Raw genomic sequence first — 15201 nt, 5'->3', positions numbered from 1 at the left:
AGAAAAGCCCTAGCTGCTAAAAGTATCAGCCCAGCTGTAGTATATTGTTTTTGGAGACTCTTTTTATTTGTCTCCAGTGTTTTTTACGTTGTGTGAAAATTTATTAGAATGAAATGAATTGTTCTTGTCCTTCAGTTTCTGCACTGTGGGACTTCTCCTCCACACAGCATGTTATGAAACAGTTGTTCGGCGCTGTGATTGACAGCTCGCTTGTCCAATCAGAGAGCTGGAGCGCTGGTGGGTGTGTCTGCTTCCTCCCGCGGCCTGTACGTCCTGTCACGCCTCGCTGCGCGCTCCCCCACGCCATCCATCCGGGACGGGAGTGTGTGTCGGGTGTAAACACCGGGGCGGTTAGCTAATGGAAGGCCACGGATGCTGGTAGACATCCAGCAGTGAGCGCTTCTCTGACCAGAGGACTGTGTGTCTGGTTGTTGATGGAAGCGGATGGTTTTGTGCGGAGGCGGCGGATGAGCGCGGAGACGCCGGGTGGGGACGCCGCTGTGGCCGGCGCTTCTGCGGGCGCAGAAATCCGTTGGCTCGGCGGCAGACTGTGGGGTGTTTCGGAGGGTATCGTTGGGAGTCTGGCGCCGCGGATTGGAGGAGAGGCTGAGCTCAGCGCGGCGCAGTACTATGGGCCTCAAGAAGTGTCAGAAACAGCCGAGCCAGACTATGAAGAGCTGCCTCAGGGCGCCTCCACCAGCACTTACATGTTGGCCGGAGCGGTGGCCGGCATTATGGAGCACTGCCTCATGTTCCCCATTGACTGTGTCAAGGTAACACCAAGCTAACACTGACCACTCACTAAGCTAGCGTTAGCTAACTTGCTAGGTACCTAGCTACTGAACACACGCCGTTTGTCATGGCCAAGGTCGGTTACTAAAGTATTAACTAGCTAACTAAATAAGCTAGTTAAGCTAGCTAGCTGTCGAATGGGCTAAGATAACCTTACTAAGCTAGCGTTAGCTTACTAAAGCTAGCTCAAACGGTAGGTTCTCCTTCCCCCTGGGTTGGCAAGTTCTGTTCTGGCAAGGTCGAGTTGAGCTGGCTTGCTGTTTGTACAAATTATAGTATAGTTAGTTAACCTAGCAAAGCTATGTAAGCTAACCTAGTTAATGTGTATAAGCTAACTAGTTATATAAGCTAGATTCGTTGCTGTGGTAACGTTAGACTGATTTCTACTTTAGCTGTTAAAACTTCAGTTTTGCAGCTCCCGAAGTTCTGTCAAAGTAAACAACACTGACTGAAATGCATCTGATTGTTTTGTACACAGCATTCACACAGTCCTTAGTCATGCTATTGTGTTACTTGTTGCTTCATGTGATGAGATTTACTCAGGGGGGCAGATCTGATTAGTTAACCTGCTAAGCTATAGCTAACACCGGACGTCATTAAACTTGGAGAGAGGACTTAAGCTAAGCTAAGTCAGCTAGCTGCTCCTCCTCACTCCGCCCTGCTGCACGGCTGTTAAGCATAACTGTTTTACTTCAGTGCTTCAGTGAAGTCTGCAAAATCAGGTAGCTTGTTAGTTAACCACGCTGTTAGTATGGCATTGTTGTATTCATTTTTTGGAAGTGCCCTGCTCTACTTTGACGGCCGTATTAGCAGCCAGCTCCGCGCCATACTGTGCTAACACGCAAGGTCACACGTGGGAGACTTTCCCCAACCCACCAGACTGCCGGAGCTAATCACATGAGCCTGTTCTGCAGGCGGGAGCTTCAAGTCAAGTGTGTGGATTGTAACAGCAGTGTTCAGAGCTTATAGACTGTATGTACAGTGTATATTTCTCATTTTTTGTATATATTATTTTTTCTAAATATACTGAAAGAAGCAGAAGGAGAAGGCAGACTGTGCTTCACTCATGTAGGAATACATTACATACAGTGACTCTGATGCCTTTTGAAAACAAAATACAGTTAAAAAACAAAGCCACCTTACAATGTACAATGTCATTGTAAGGGATGCAAAGTGGTGTTGGAAATCATATCGACATGCAATAAAAATATTTTTAGCATCAGCGTCTATGTTTACGTACTTGAAAAACACAATTCATATATCCACTTATCTTTCCGCACAATGCAGTTTATTTCTGTATTAGAGTAATTGAAATTGAAAATCTTTTAAATAAATAAACACAATACCTATTCCACTGTAACAGTGGACAGCTGAACTGGTCTTTCTTGGGACAAAAGAGTCAGTCCACTGAGAGGAGCAGTTCAGCTGGTTTTGTCAGAATGACTTTTAAGAGTTCTTTCAGGACAGAGCACCTTTATTTTATGCCTCTCACAGCTGTGCATCTCACCTCTTGAGAAGGGTGCAGATTTAGACTGTGCTGCAGGTGAGCTGAGAAGCCTAACAGCATTACTTATAGATGTGTGATTAGTGCTGGTCAGTCAGAAACTTTTTTTTCTTGGTAAAGTAGAAAATTAATTTCAGGTAAATGTTTGTGAAAGAAATTTAGCAGAAATAAGGCTAATAACACCAACCTAGCCGAACACACACTTTCAGTAAACTGATGCTAAAACTAATCATATCACATTAAAATGATATATAAATATAAAAACACTACTCTAGAGCTAGAATGCAGACTGAAACATGCCCCTGTTAGAGAGATTATTAAAATACACTGCATGGAGAATCATGTTTTGAACCACAGCATGAAGTGTCAGACCACTTTCAGTTACAGAGCAGGGTTTCTGAATGAGGCACATAGTGCATAAAGGTCACCAACACAATTCTGCCTTAATAACTGCAGATTTCCATACCTGCTGTTAAAACTGCGTTGGCAGTTTTAATGACTGAATTTAGAATGTCATGTCATATTAGCTTCTATGTTATGTGTAGGGGAACTTTTGTACTTTGTTTTATAATCAAACAATTTCTACATGTGGTTGGTTTAAATGTATAGCAGAGGATGGGTTGTTTCTGTGATCTTTATCAGATCAGTGTAGGTGATGGGTGTAAGAGAATATATTTGTTCAATGAATATTTGTGGAAACTACTGTGGTTCAGTAGATGTACATAAACTATTTGTTCCAGCAACACAAACTCGAGCCATGTCACATTTTCGACTCCAGTGTGTTTTACTGCTTTATTATCAACACGCTGCTCTGATGCGATGGTGAAAAAATGTAATAATTTGATAAAAAAAAAAAAAGTTAAAATCCTGGATGGATTAATAAATCTTGACCACATGCTGAAAAAACAGCCCACTACGGCTGTTTTCTGCTAAGCAGACTGAGTAATCACCAATAGTTACTCACCAGTCATAGAGAAAGGATTAGACAAACACACAGAGAGGTTTTTGTTTGCTGTCCAGTCAAAGGTTATTGTTCAATCCCGTGTTCTTCAGACCAGCACTGTAACACAGATTTCCTGTAAGTTTGCATGCAGTCATACTGAGAATAGTAGATATGTAGGACGAGATGCAGTATTGATTGAGTAGAATGAATCCACTGTACCTCACACCATAGGCCTGATTTTAGAGTGTTCACTTTTTGGAAGATCTTCAAAAAGAAATTCTTTATCTACAAGATTCAGTCGTAAAAGCCTTACTGCTCTGTAGTAAGTCTGCGAGTTACCAACTCTTAAACACCCAAGTCATATCGTTAGCTAATGTATTATAAATCTCATGGACAAAATTGGCATTGTGAAAAATTTAAATTTGTTAATCTCTTGGTGGTCTTGAAATGTCACATACAGTAATTCTGAATTTTATAATCAAGTTGGCATACTGATTTTTTTTACAGCAATTTGATTGTGCTGTAAACATAGGGAAGTTTTCGGTGAATAACAGAATAAACAGTTTTCGGTGATTAAGACCCATTCTGTTTTTATGTTTAGGGTTTAAATATTGGTTTGTCCTTAGTCAATTTTGATAAAAAAAATATTGCTCTTGCCTCTTCCTCTATTGTGTTCGATTTCCTCATTCCTCTGGCTTGTGGAACTTGCCTCAGAAACAGAAGTAGCTTTAGCTGAGAATACAGTGTATGCTGTTGCGTCATGTCAAGGCCTTGGGCTGTGTAGGGTAAGGTTGTGTCCTTACAGGCAGTGCATTCCTGCAGCTAAACAGTACTGTATGGATGATCGTGCAGACTTCACAGATTCACTCTGCAGGGTCGACATGATCTCTGAAACGGTTGTTCAGTTTGAAAATCTCTCCACAGAAAGCCTTTAAGCAACTGGGCCAGAAAGGCTTGCTTTGATTCTGCGCCATGTTGTAACAGTTGTTGCGTTTACAGAATGCTCAGTCATAGGTTGCATAAAATAGTTTTTCTGTTCCGCCATTTCAGTTCTGTTAAGTTATCTGTAGTTGTGTGCCATATTGTATATTATCAGTTCATTTTGTAAATAAAATCTTAAGGGATATTTGTTGTATAATTGTTTGTTTGCAGGTTGTATGCAAGCACTAAATATTATGCACTTTATTATTGTGGTAAATCTTTTGTAATACTTCATTATATATATTATTATTTTTTTTACATATATTATTTTAAACAAAATAAGTTTACAAAAAAGATAAGGTTACAGATTTACATATTACATATAAATATTGCAATATTATTGAATGAATAGTTAGCAGCCAGACAGCTTGTCTTTTGCTTCAACTTGTTGTTAAATTTTGTAACCTGCAAAACCAATAACACCGTCCAGAGCTTTAACCAGTAACTGAACCTCAGCTCACGTTTCATCTCTTTCTAGTCTTCTTACAATAGGATGCTGTTTATTGTGCTATTGAAGTCGAGTCCCCTATAGAAAGCTCCTGGGAAAAGAGGCTTAGGAAGAGTTTAGGTAATTCCCCTGAGCACACTGCTGCAGACTTCCTACACAATGACTATGCTACACAATGCAAGGCCATTTTCAAGTCTTGTGTCCATGTGTGTGACCCCAGCGTCTTTAAAAACAGCCTGGTCAAGTCACATCCTGAGGGAGGGGCTGTAACGGACATCCAGAGTTTTTAAGAATACTCTGGTGGGCTATTGTGTCTCATCTCTGAGTAAAGGCTTCATTTTACATTTTATTGTCTACTTTTATTAATGAATAATAATAATGTGGAATCCTATGTTCATTAGTCAGTACACATCCTTGCAACCTTAGTTGAGGTTCATCTGCACATTTCAGAGGGTGAAAAACTGAAAAACAAACTGTTTACTAAAAGATGGGAATTTGTTGAAGAAGATTCCTCTGTGATTAAAATATCTAGAAAATAACTGCACTGTGTTTTTGGATATTTAGTCCTTGGCAAACCTTGGAGGACCCTTGTCCTTTATTAATTTCCAGACTTTGTGGTTATTAAATATTACTCAATTTTAATAATATTCTGGGGAGATTAAATTGCACAAGGAACATTTTTGTCCAAAAGAAATCTTACTAAATGAAGAGAAGAATATAGAACATCAGAAAACACCATCCAATGCCTTGTTCATGTAAAGATATTCCAATCAGTGTGAATATTCTTTTAATGTGAATTTTGAAAATGCATAAAAACCTGAATAATATGTGGTGATAAAACTGTGGTGATAAACAATGTTTTTGTTATTGTGGGATCGAAAGGGTACATGTTTAGCACTACATCCTCTCAGAGCTGTTTACTTCAGTGGCATTCCCAAGGCTGTGGCATTCCCAAGTGAGCAGTGATGTGTACCTGCATTAAAAAATTGAAAGCTTTCTGAAGAGAATGCATGTTTTAATAAAAGCATATTTTTCCGTCTTTAATATTTGTTTTTAGTTGTTTAAGGTTTGAATTTTGTTTTAGAGATGATTGAAAATTTAACAACATGTAGTGTATATACAGAACATGTACAGAACATTTCTGCTGTTTTTAATTGTATTAAATTATATAATTTATACATTATTTAAAAGGCAGTTTTGAATTGTGCACATTATTTCTCATAGAAAAAATACAGTCATCAGTGTTGGGTTGGCCATTAGCTGTTTTGATATTTAGGTCATGTATCTGATTAAAGTTTAATTTCAGGTAAATTCTTTATTGTGTCTGTAATGCTGATAACTCCCTGCAGCCAAAAAACTGCTTCTGTTTTCTCAATAAATGCAGAACTATTCTATGCTATTTTGCAGTGAGGCTGTCACATTTTAAAATGTATTTTAACTCTTATTTTGTTTGTTTGTTGTCTGTTGTCTTACAGACTCGTATGCAGAGTTTACAGCCTGATCCAGCTGCCCGCTACCGTAATGTGATGGATGCTCTGTGGCGCATTGTGAGAACAGAGGGTATCTGGAGGCCGATCCGAGGCCTGAATGCCACGGCTGTAGGAGCAGGACCGGCTCATGCACTCTACTTTGCCTGTTACGAGAAGCTAAAAAAGACCCTCGGCGATGTTATTCACCCAGGAGCCAACAGTCATTTGGCGAATGGTACACCTCACCACCTCACACTCCTTATAAGTAACAGCCAAACCTGATACAGTTTAGAATGGCACATTCATGCACATGTAATTCTGTAAAGCTCTTTTCTAAACTGGAGTGGCAGCAGCATGCTAGTGACTACTCTGAATTCCTGAGTATTTAAAACGGAGAAGCGGATTTGAGCGTGCATTTAAGTGTGGATCGGTAGTCATACTGCAGGCCAGCCTTGTGAGCAGCAGCAGCATGGGTGACTGCTCAGCTGACCTCTTTAGTGTGTGATTCAATAGAAATAGCATTCTGCTGATCTAGCCAAAGCCTAGAATAACCCAGAGTGCCTCTGTCCTAAATCGTAACACTGTCTGTAAAGGTGTGGGGGGAGGAGCTTATGCTGCAGCGCTGCATTAAAAAGCTAATGCAGTTCGCAATCAGATATATTGCAATATCCTGTTTTAATTGCTTTGTTTGTGGTCATTCAATAAAGAAGACTTTAATTTTTTTAGCTTCAAAATGTCAGTAATAGTATTTAATCAGTTTATCCAAAGGACCAGAAAAAGACTTAACATTGCGTCCCAATGTTTTCTTGCATGTAAATTTATTTTAAGACTAGATTATTTTTTTTATTTGCTCTTGTATGAGGTGATCAAAACAGAAGAACACAGGTTAAGACTCTTATTGATACAATACTTTTTTTGTATATGTATATGTAGCTGCTGTTACACTGAACCTTGTAGGCCTGTCACGATAATTACATTATCGATTTATTTTATTTATGGGCATGACCTTAATAATGTGACTGACCTTGATATTTCCCCATTATGTTTATTTACCATATATAAACATTTTTACATTCCGATTACAATGCCTGAATATTCTAATTTGGTAATTAAAAATCCATTGAGGTTTAAACAGTCGTAAATGCATTATGATGCTAATATATTATCATTATGTCAATGACATTAAATGGCCTTAAACCGAAACTTTCATTTATCACAACTTTTTCTCAGAACATATAATCTAAATAAAGATTTATTGTGACAGGCCTATTTCTCTATTGGCTGTTTTTAATTTTGTCACATTACTATGAAACAGGCAACTGTTATTTATGTCAGTAATCTTTCATGAATAGACTGATAAAATGCTCCAAAATGGCTTAAAATAAAATCTTTTTATAGTGGCTTCCATTGAAAGTTGTGCACATGCAAGAAATTTTGCGAGACAGCTATGATCTGTTTTTATGTAGCTATGAATTTTAATGCCATAAAACATTTTGGGGTACTTTCCCAGACAGGGATTAAGTCTAGCCTTGTTCTACACTGCATTTTGCATTGATTTTTTTTTTGTTTGTTTGTTTGTTTGTTTTTCTTCAAAGACATAGTCTGGGCTTAATCCATGTCCTGAAAACTGCACCTGTATAAAAGTCATTTTATTATCAATTGTTAACCTGTATTAATTTATTTAATTTATAGTTTTTTATTTATTTATTTATTTATTTAATTATTTTCAATCGCTTCTGATTAGTCCAATTTATTTGGAAATTATACCCACCACATACCTTTGCTTTAACTGCATGGTGCATTAATCTGCATTTACTTTTTTCTAATCAATAAGTGGCCCATTAAGATCTGAAAGGTGTCCAATCTGATTTAACCTGGTCTGATTGATAGTTGGTGTTGGTTTGCCTTTTCTCTTTTCTCTCTCTCTCTCCCTTTTTCTGCCCAGGTGAGAGGGAGAGTGGGTAAGTAGTCTCTGGAATGCTCGTCAGCTTATCGTCAGATTCACTGCAGGGCTTAATTTAAAAAGCGTTTAAATGTTTCAGATGGAGCGAATGTGCTTTGAGTGGATGATCATTCCTTATTTATTTAGTATTTCTTCAATTCTCTACCCTCTTCCACCTTTTGCCACCTTTTTTTAGATAAAAAGTCTAATTAATTTTAGACAAATAGTTTCTAAGTTTTTACATCACAAGTGATTCATAATAAAACTGCATCACTAGCGTCATTTAGTGGAGAAAAAAAAAGCACATTTCTGGGAATTCTCTGCTGTGTTTGGCCAGTGACTAATTGTGAATGGAGGTGAACAAAAGGTTCTTTCTGCCTAATTCCTCATTCGCATACCATACAGCGCACTCAGCAAATGCTTAATCTCTCTCATGATCAGGTGAGCTGGAGCTGGATTTGATCACCAGAGAACTGTTTGGTTAGATTGTATAACTGTTAGGGCTGCGGTCCGTGTCTATCTGAGCACGTCTTTATTGTGTGTCTGTGTGTGATGCCTCTTCGCATTATGTACCAGCTGTTACATGGCACTCATTGTTGAGGGTTTATTTTTGCAGGAGCTGCAGGATGTGTGGCCACTCTGCTTCACGATGCTGCCATGAACCCGGCTGAAGGTATACATAAACTACTGCTGTAAATTAAGAACTCATAATATGATCTGATTTTCATGTTGAAATAAAAAGCATGCATTTAGAATGCTATATATGGCCCTAAAATAATACCACAACAGTAACTTACCAAGACTGTGATTTTGTATAAAATAATACAAATAATAATAATGAAAGAAAATAAATGATGTAACATTTAATATAAATTATACAATTTCAACAAAATCATATAACTCTAATTGTAAACAATTATCCAAAAACATCTTTAAATCTTCACAGTAAATAGCAAGACATACAAAATAATTACAATAATGATTCCTTTTTTATTGTTTATATAATTACCATGTTATTTGGTACAATACAATATTGCACACCCCTACACTACAGCACAGTGTATGATTAAGGTGAAGTAGAAAACGTTCTACATGTTCCACACCAGTAGGTGGCAACACAGAGCTATTTAACTGACTGCCAAGCTCTGTGGGAGAAGATTGACCTTGCAGTAATTAACAGCTGCACCAAACTAGGATCCTGCTCTTGGAAAGGCTGGAAATGACCTGAGGTTGGCATGGCTCCAATCCAGGCTTACATGTGCAGGTGGCAGACTTGAGGGCCACTGTAGACACCTGCTCGGCTGCCTTGAATCATGTGCACAGCTTTGGGCTGTGGGTTCCGGGCTCGTAGACTGCCCTGACTTTTTTGTGCTGGAGAGGCAATTTATTTGATCCTGTCACGTCCGGATGGAGCAGGCCACTCGGTCCTTAATGAGTCCAAACATTTCTCTTTTGATGGTCTTACTGTATTTCAGCTGTGACCTCTATGTTTTGACTGGATGTTTCTATCACTTACTTAATGGCTCCCTCCTCTCTCTCTTTTCTCCTTTTTTTTTCTATTTTTGCTTCCTCTGTTCCGGATGCCGCTGACCCCTGGTGATTTCCGCACGTGTGCCTGTGGCCCCCTCCAGTGGTGAAGCAGAGGATGCAGATGTATAACTCGCCCTACCGTGGCGTGTTGGACTGTGTGCGCTGCGTGTGGCAGCGGGAGGGTGCGGGGGCGTTCTATCGCAGCTACACCACGCAGCTCACCATGAATGTGCCCTTTCAGGCACTGCACTTCATCACCTACGAGTACCTGCAAGAGCTGCTGAACCCCCACAGACAATACAACCCCTCCTCACACATGGTGTCCGGCGCCCTGGCCGGCGCCATCGCCGCCGCGGCCACCACCCCGCTGGACGTTTGCAAGACGCTGCTGAACACCCAGGAGTCTCTGGCCCTACACTCGGTCAGTCAGAGCGGAGGACACATCTCAGGCTTGGCCCATGCCTTCAGGACAGTGTACAGGTTGGGCGGCCTGCCGGCTTACTTCAAAGGCGTGCAAGCGCGGATCATCTACCAGATGCCCTCCACCGCCATCAGCTGGTCCGTCTACGAGTTCTTCAAGTACGTCATCACCAAGCACCAGCACGAGCGGTGGAGGAGCCAGAGGGATGGAGAGAAGTAGCCGCTTGCACGCTATTTAGTCCAGCCTTTCTCTCAGCAGCTCGCCTTCTGTCTCTGTCTCTTTCTCCTGCCTACAATCTCCTGCTTGTTGCACCAACGACCAGCGTGTTGCATTACGCTGCAGAGAAACTGGCCGGCTGGACTGAACCTGAATTAAAGATACGCACATAGAGAATCCTCTCTCACATTTCTGTTTACCTCCTATAAGAGCAATTTAATAACACCTAGGGCTTCATGTGTGATTCATGAACCAGACACACTATGATGGGTCTACTATGTTACAGTCTAAACAGTGTAGTCAAGTCATGGCGAGTTGCACTTACATTTCAAGAAACCCAAATATGTGACTACTTCTGTTGCCACTAGGGGGCATCAGAAGCCACTTCTTTTAAAATGAATAACTAGAAAGACGCTAATGAAGTGGAGCTATCCATTATAATAAAACCTTGGTGTAGTGGAAAACTCATAAGCTGGGGAATTTAGCATAGTGTTTCACATCAGAATTTGTTTCAAATGTTGCCCAAACGTCTACATAGAAAGATGCAGATTTGCTAAAACCAGGAATTAGTTTTATTCAGAATGAAAGCAGTTGAAAATGTTAAATCACGATCTAAATAACTTATTGCAAACTTTATTCAAATGGTCAAAGGACTTGTCAAATGTATTTTTGTACAATCTCTTTAATTAAGCTGAGTTAACTGTATTTGATCCAAAGCGTGCTCTGACAGAAACCTGGGCTCCACAAATTGCCATCATCAGTATTGAATTGGGTTTAAAACTCTAAAGGAAAAAACAAACATGACTAAAAGCAGCTAAAAGAAAGCCCTTACCTTCTATATGAAAAAAGGCAGATTTAAATCAGTTTTAAATCAGTAGTTTTAGGCACAAGAAAACTGTTACAAATAAATATATAAATATATTTTTTCTCAGTCTATTCTTTCTTGCACTGTTCACACTAGTGGCCAATCAGAAGCCGTAAATTAATTTAATGTAGCCTACAGTTCCCATAGGCTGAAAGGTAATGGGAAGAAATATTTAATGGGCTCTCTGTCAAACGTTGTAGTTGGTTTTTGGCTGAAGTACGTTGATCTGGATATGGCCCTCCTGTTGCTTGGCTTGACTACATCTGAATGTTACGAATTTATGAAATCAGTCCCTTTGACATCTGTCTACCTTGTTCCCTTATTTCTCATCTTCAATAAAGTAGCAGTGCAGTGACCTGCCTGCATAAGCTGGAGTGGTTGTTTTTTTTGTGATTTTGGATGTATAAATATTTAGTTAATATGCACTTTACTGACATAGCAAAGAGATATCATTAATGAGCGAGTTTGAAACAGCATTGTTATTTATATCTATCTATATATATACAGCTCTGGAAAAATTTAAGAGATTACTGAATCTGAATCAGTTTCTCTGATTTTGCTATTTATTGGTAGATGTTTGAGTACAATAAACATTGCTATCTATTAACTACGGACAACATTTGTCCCAAATTTCAAATAAAAATATTGTCATTTAGAGCATTTATTTGCAGTAAATGAGAGATGGCTGAAATAAGAAAAAGATGCAGAGCTTTCAGATGTCAAATAATGCAAAGAAAACAAGTTCATATTCATAAAGTTTTAAGTTCGGAAAAACAATATTTGGTGTTTAATCACAGTTTTCATGCATCTTGGTATGTTCTCCTCCACCAGTCTTACACACTGCTTTTGGGTAACTTTATGCCACTACTGGTGCTTAAATTGGTTTTATGGCTTGTGATCATCCATCTTCCTCTTGATTATATTTCAGAGGTTTTCAATTTGGTAAAATAAAAAAAATCTCAATTTTAATTGGTCTATTATTTTTTTCCAGAGCTGTTTCTTAATATTCTTATTAATGAAATGTTTATTGCTCTTTAAAATGGTGTAGTTGCATTATTATGCTATTGTACAATCATTACATCAGCGACATAAAATGGCCTTAAAATAACAATATAAACTATAACAGTGTTTATCATATTATAATTTTTGGGAACATATATATTGTCCAAACCAAAATAGGCCTAGTTTTTAGCAGTATATGACAAAGATTTAATTTTCCACTTCAGATCTAATTGTCTGACACTTTTACTTCCCCAGCAGTGCTCGCTGTGCTGCTCTCAGGTTCCTGGCATGTGTAGCTCAGCTGCGGCAGTGACAGCTCTGAGCTGTGGGGGTTGAAAGAGCGCTGTGTTGGTGGTATGTCCAATGTTTGGTCTAAATCACAGGTGCACGCCTGGCCTTTGACCGTATGTGTCCTGACTGGAGGCGAGGGTGTGTGCAGGACAGAGCTTTCGCTTTACCTGCCACCTCAATCCTGTTGAAGCGTCGCCCACAGAAGGTGAAGGTTAAGGCTGGGAGAGAAAGGAGACGACAGACGAGGCTTGGTTGCTCCCTGGAGCCCGAGGCTATGCCCAGCTGAACATGAACTTGACTGCTTGAGTCTGGGGGAAATTGCTGACTTACCAATTGGGAGCAGGGGTATGCTGATAGAGGAGATTATATATGGACACTTATTTCCATTTGGAAACAATCTGAGATATTATTAAAATGTTCTAAAAGAAAATGGTGACCAGGCCTGTCACATTAAAGCTTTTTTGACGATATATTGTACCAGACATAATTGAGACAAATGTTATTATTGTCATTTTAGGACTATTTATGTCGCATACAGAGTGAGTTAAAGTCGCAGGACACCCTTTCATTTCCGAAACGAAATGTGATGGCTTTCAAGATGGCGCCCATGTTAAAGATAGGTCCCTTTAACAATTACTTAGATATTACTTAGATATGTTGTTTTTCCTTTTCATTTTGTTTCCATTTCATTTCTGAAAAAAAAAGGGTAGTCTGCGGATTTTGACTTTGATTTTTTTGATAATCCCACAGGCCTAATCGTAAACTAATGCAATTGCACATACAATTAAATGCCAATTAACAATTAATTATTAAGAATATTCAGACATTGGAATTGAAATAAAATAAACTTGTCATATTAACTAAACCACCGTTTTTGGACAGTGTCAACATACTGGCACGTTTACAGTAATGGGCTTTTTTGCGCTGGAGTAAACAATAGTCAGTAGGTCTATCATAATAGTACATCATTTTTGTCAACCTCAGTATTTACCATTATTTTTTTTATTCTGTTAACATATTTGAGCCAGTATGTGGACTGTAAAAAAGAGATTTTTATGTAGTTATGCTGCCTTCAAGTCCTAATTTTTGAAATTCCTACTAACGAGGTTGGAGGTCGTATTAATGACTTGACCAGCCTTGGAGTGTTTTTTTGCTCGGGTGGAAATGAACGCCATTAGAAAAATCCTTCTTGTTTATACTTTTGGTCTATTATCATAAAAAAACATGAGGTTTATTTTGCCCTACTCCAAGAAAATGAAGCGAATAAGACACGCATTAGGTGTTGTTTTTATTCGATGAGAACCGTAATTCATACTAGACTTTTAAATGTTTTCACGTATTGCTAGTGATTTTATTAGTTAGCTAATAACAACCTGCAAGTGTTTAAATGTTAATCAGTTTACAATACGAATTTGAATCAATTTATTGAATTTATTAATCCGTTTAAATAAATTTAAATAATTTGTTAACCTCTTGTTACTGACACGCGCCTAACTGGGACAGTCAGGGCTTATCTAAAAATCAGAGTTTCCCCACTGGAGTTCATGCGCTCTCATCTCGTAAATACGATATTTGCGACCCGATTTGGAGGCAGCATAAGACATTTTCACCATACACAATCTATCTCAGTGATTTTGACACAAACAAAATGCGTGGCTGGCGTATAATCTTTCTTAAAATCTTTCTTAAAACCTGCTATTCAGATACTCATATGATGAAAATGTACCACAATATGATAATATATTGTCTTTGTGTTAGTGACATAAGATGGCTTCATCACAGTTACTTATATGTCGTCCAAAAGAATTGTTTTTAGTGATGGGACTAATTGGTGATTGAGCATATTTTGTTCAATAAGTAGATAATATAATTATTGTGACAGGTCTAATAATGACTGTCCTGTCAAGTAATTTGGGGCCCTTTTTTATATTAATCCTCAATATATTGACAATTATCAGTAGAATAGCCTTGTCCAACAACTGTAAGGAGCGAAACAATGTAGAGACATGTTTTTGATATGAGATCATTCATGTAATATTTTATTTATGTCTACTTTTAGGCTGCAAACTATCTAGAGACTTCTGCTTTAGCTCGTCATTGAGTCGTTGTGCCGATCTTAGGTCTGAGAAACGAACCATAACCCGAGTAGTCAGAACGACAAGGTGTTGGCTATCAGACACTCATTTCCAAACACTTAGGTGATTTGAATGCTATTTTAACATGGAAATCAGGACAGGGCTTTACCCTTCAGATCCTTTAATGCTACATTAGACACACAAGTCCAACACAGGCCCTGCAGTGTGTTTTCTGCATGTCACCTGAGGTTCCTCTAAACAAATGTGAGGAGCAACTTATGAGAACATCGACTGCCCACTAAGAAAGTGTTGCATTTGTTAAACCCTTTCTTTTTTAACTTTTTTAAAACTATATCCCTAACTTTTGATGCAAACCAATACAGTGTGCTTTCAATGCACCTTTATTGGTTGGCCTCAACCATGTCAAGGTATTGTTGGTTTAATATAGTAGCCACTTTTTCCCATCAGCAGTGTAAACATAGAGCAGACAGTGTGGTCATCCAGGATTAAATGTCTAGCAGGCTTTGCTGTTGGTTTCCTTTCAAACCCTTCTTCAGGCACGGGATAATATTTTGCCACCCATCCAACACACACACATGCACGCACACACTCACACTCATGTCAGCCAGACACCTGTTCAAACAGGGAGTGTTAATGAGCAGTCTTTGTGTGTGTCTGAGTGTGTGACGGTGTGTTTCGCCCCGCCCCGCTGTTCGTTTATC

At 38.8% G+C, this 15201-nt stretch overlaps 1 protein-coding gene across 1 annotated transcript; it reads left to right on the top strand.

Annotated features, from left to right (window-relative positions):
* Window positions 1–269: 269 nt before the first annotated feature.
* On the top strand, window positions 270–11485 carry slc25a28 (solute carrier family 25 member 28). The gene is made up of 4 exons (XM_007240378.4): window positions 270–773; window positions 6144–6372; window positions 8696–8752; window positions 9711–11485. Exons 1-4 carry the CDS (start codon window positions 435–437, stop codon window positions 10247–10249), a joined length of 1164 nt encoding a protein of 387 aa, XP_007240440.1. The 5' UTR covers window positions 270–434; the 3' UTR covers window positions 10250–11485.
* The last annotated feature ends 3716 nt before the right edge of the window (window positions 11486–15201 follow it).

The sequence above is a fragment of the Astyanax mexicanus genome, chromosome 7 (genome assembly GCF_023375975.1).
Source record: "Astyanax mexicanus isolate ESR-SI-001 chromosome 7, AstMex3_surface, whole genome shotgun sequence".
NCBI lineage: Eukaryota > Metazoa > Chordata > Actinopteri > Characiformes > Acestrorhamphidae > Astyanax > Astyanax mexicanus.
Note: the sequence above shows the minus strand (reverse complement) of the source record. Positions and strands in the feature narration are given on the sequence as shown.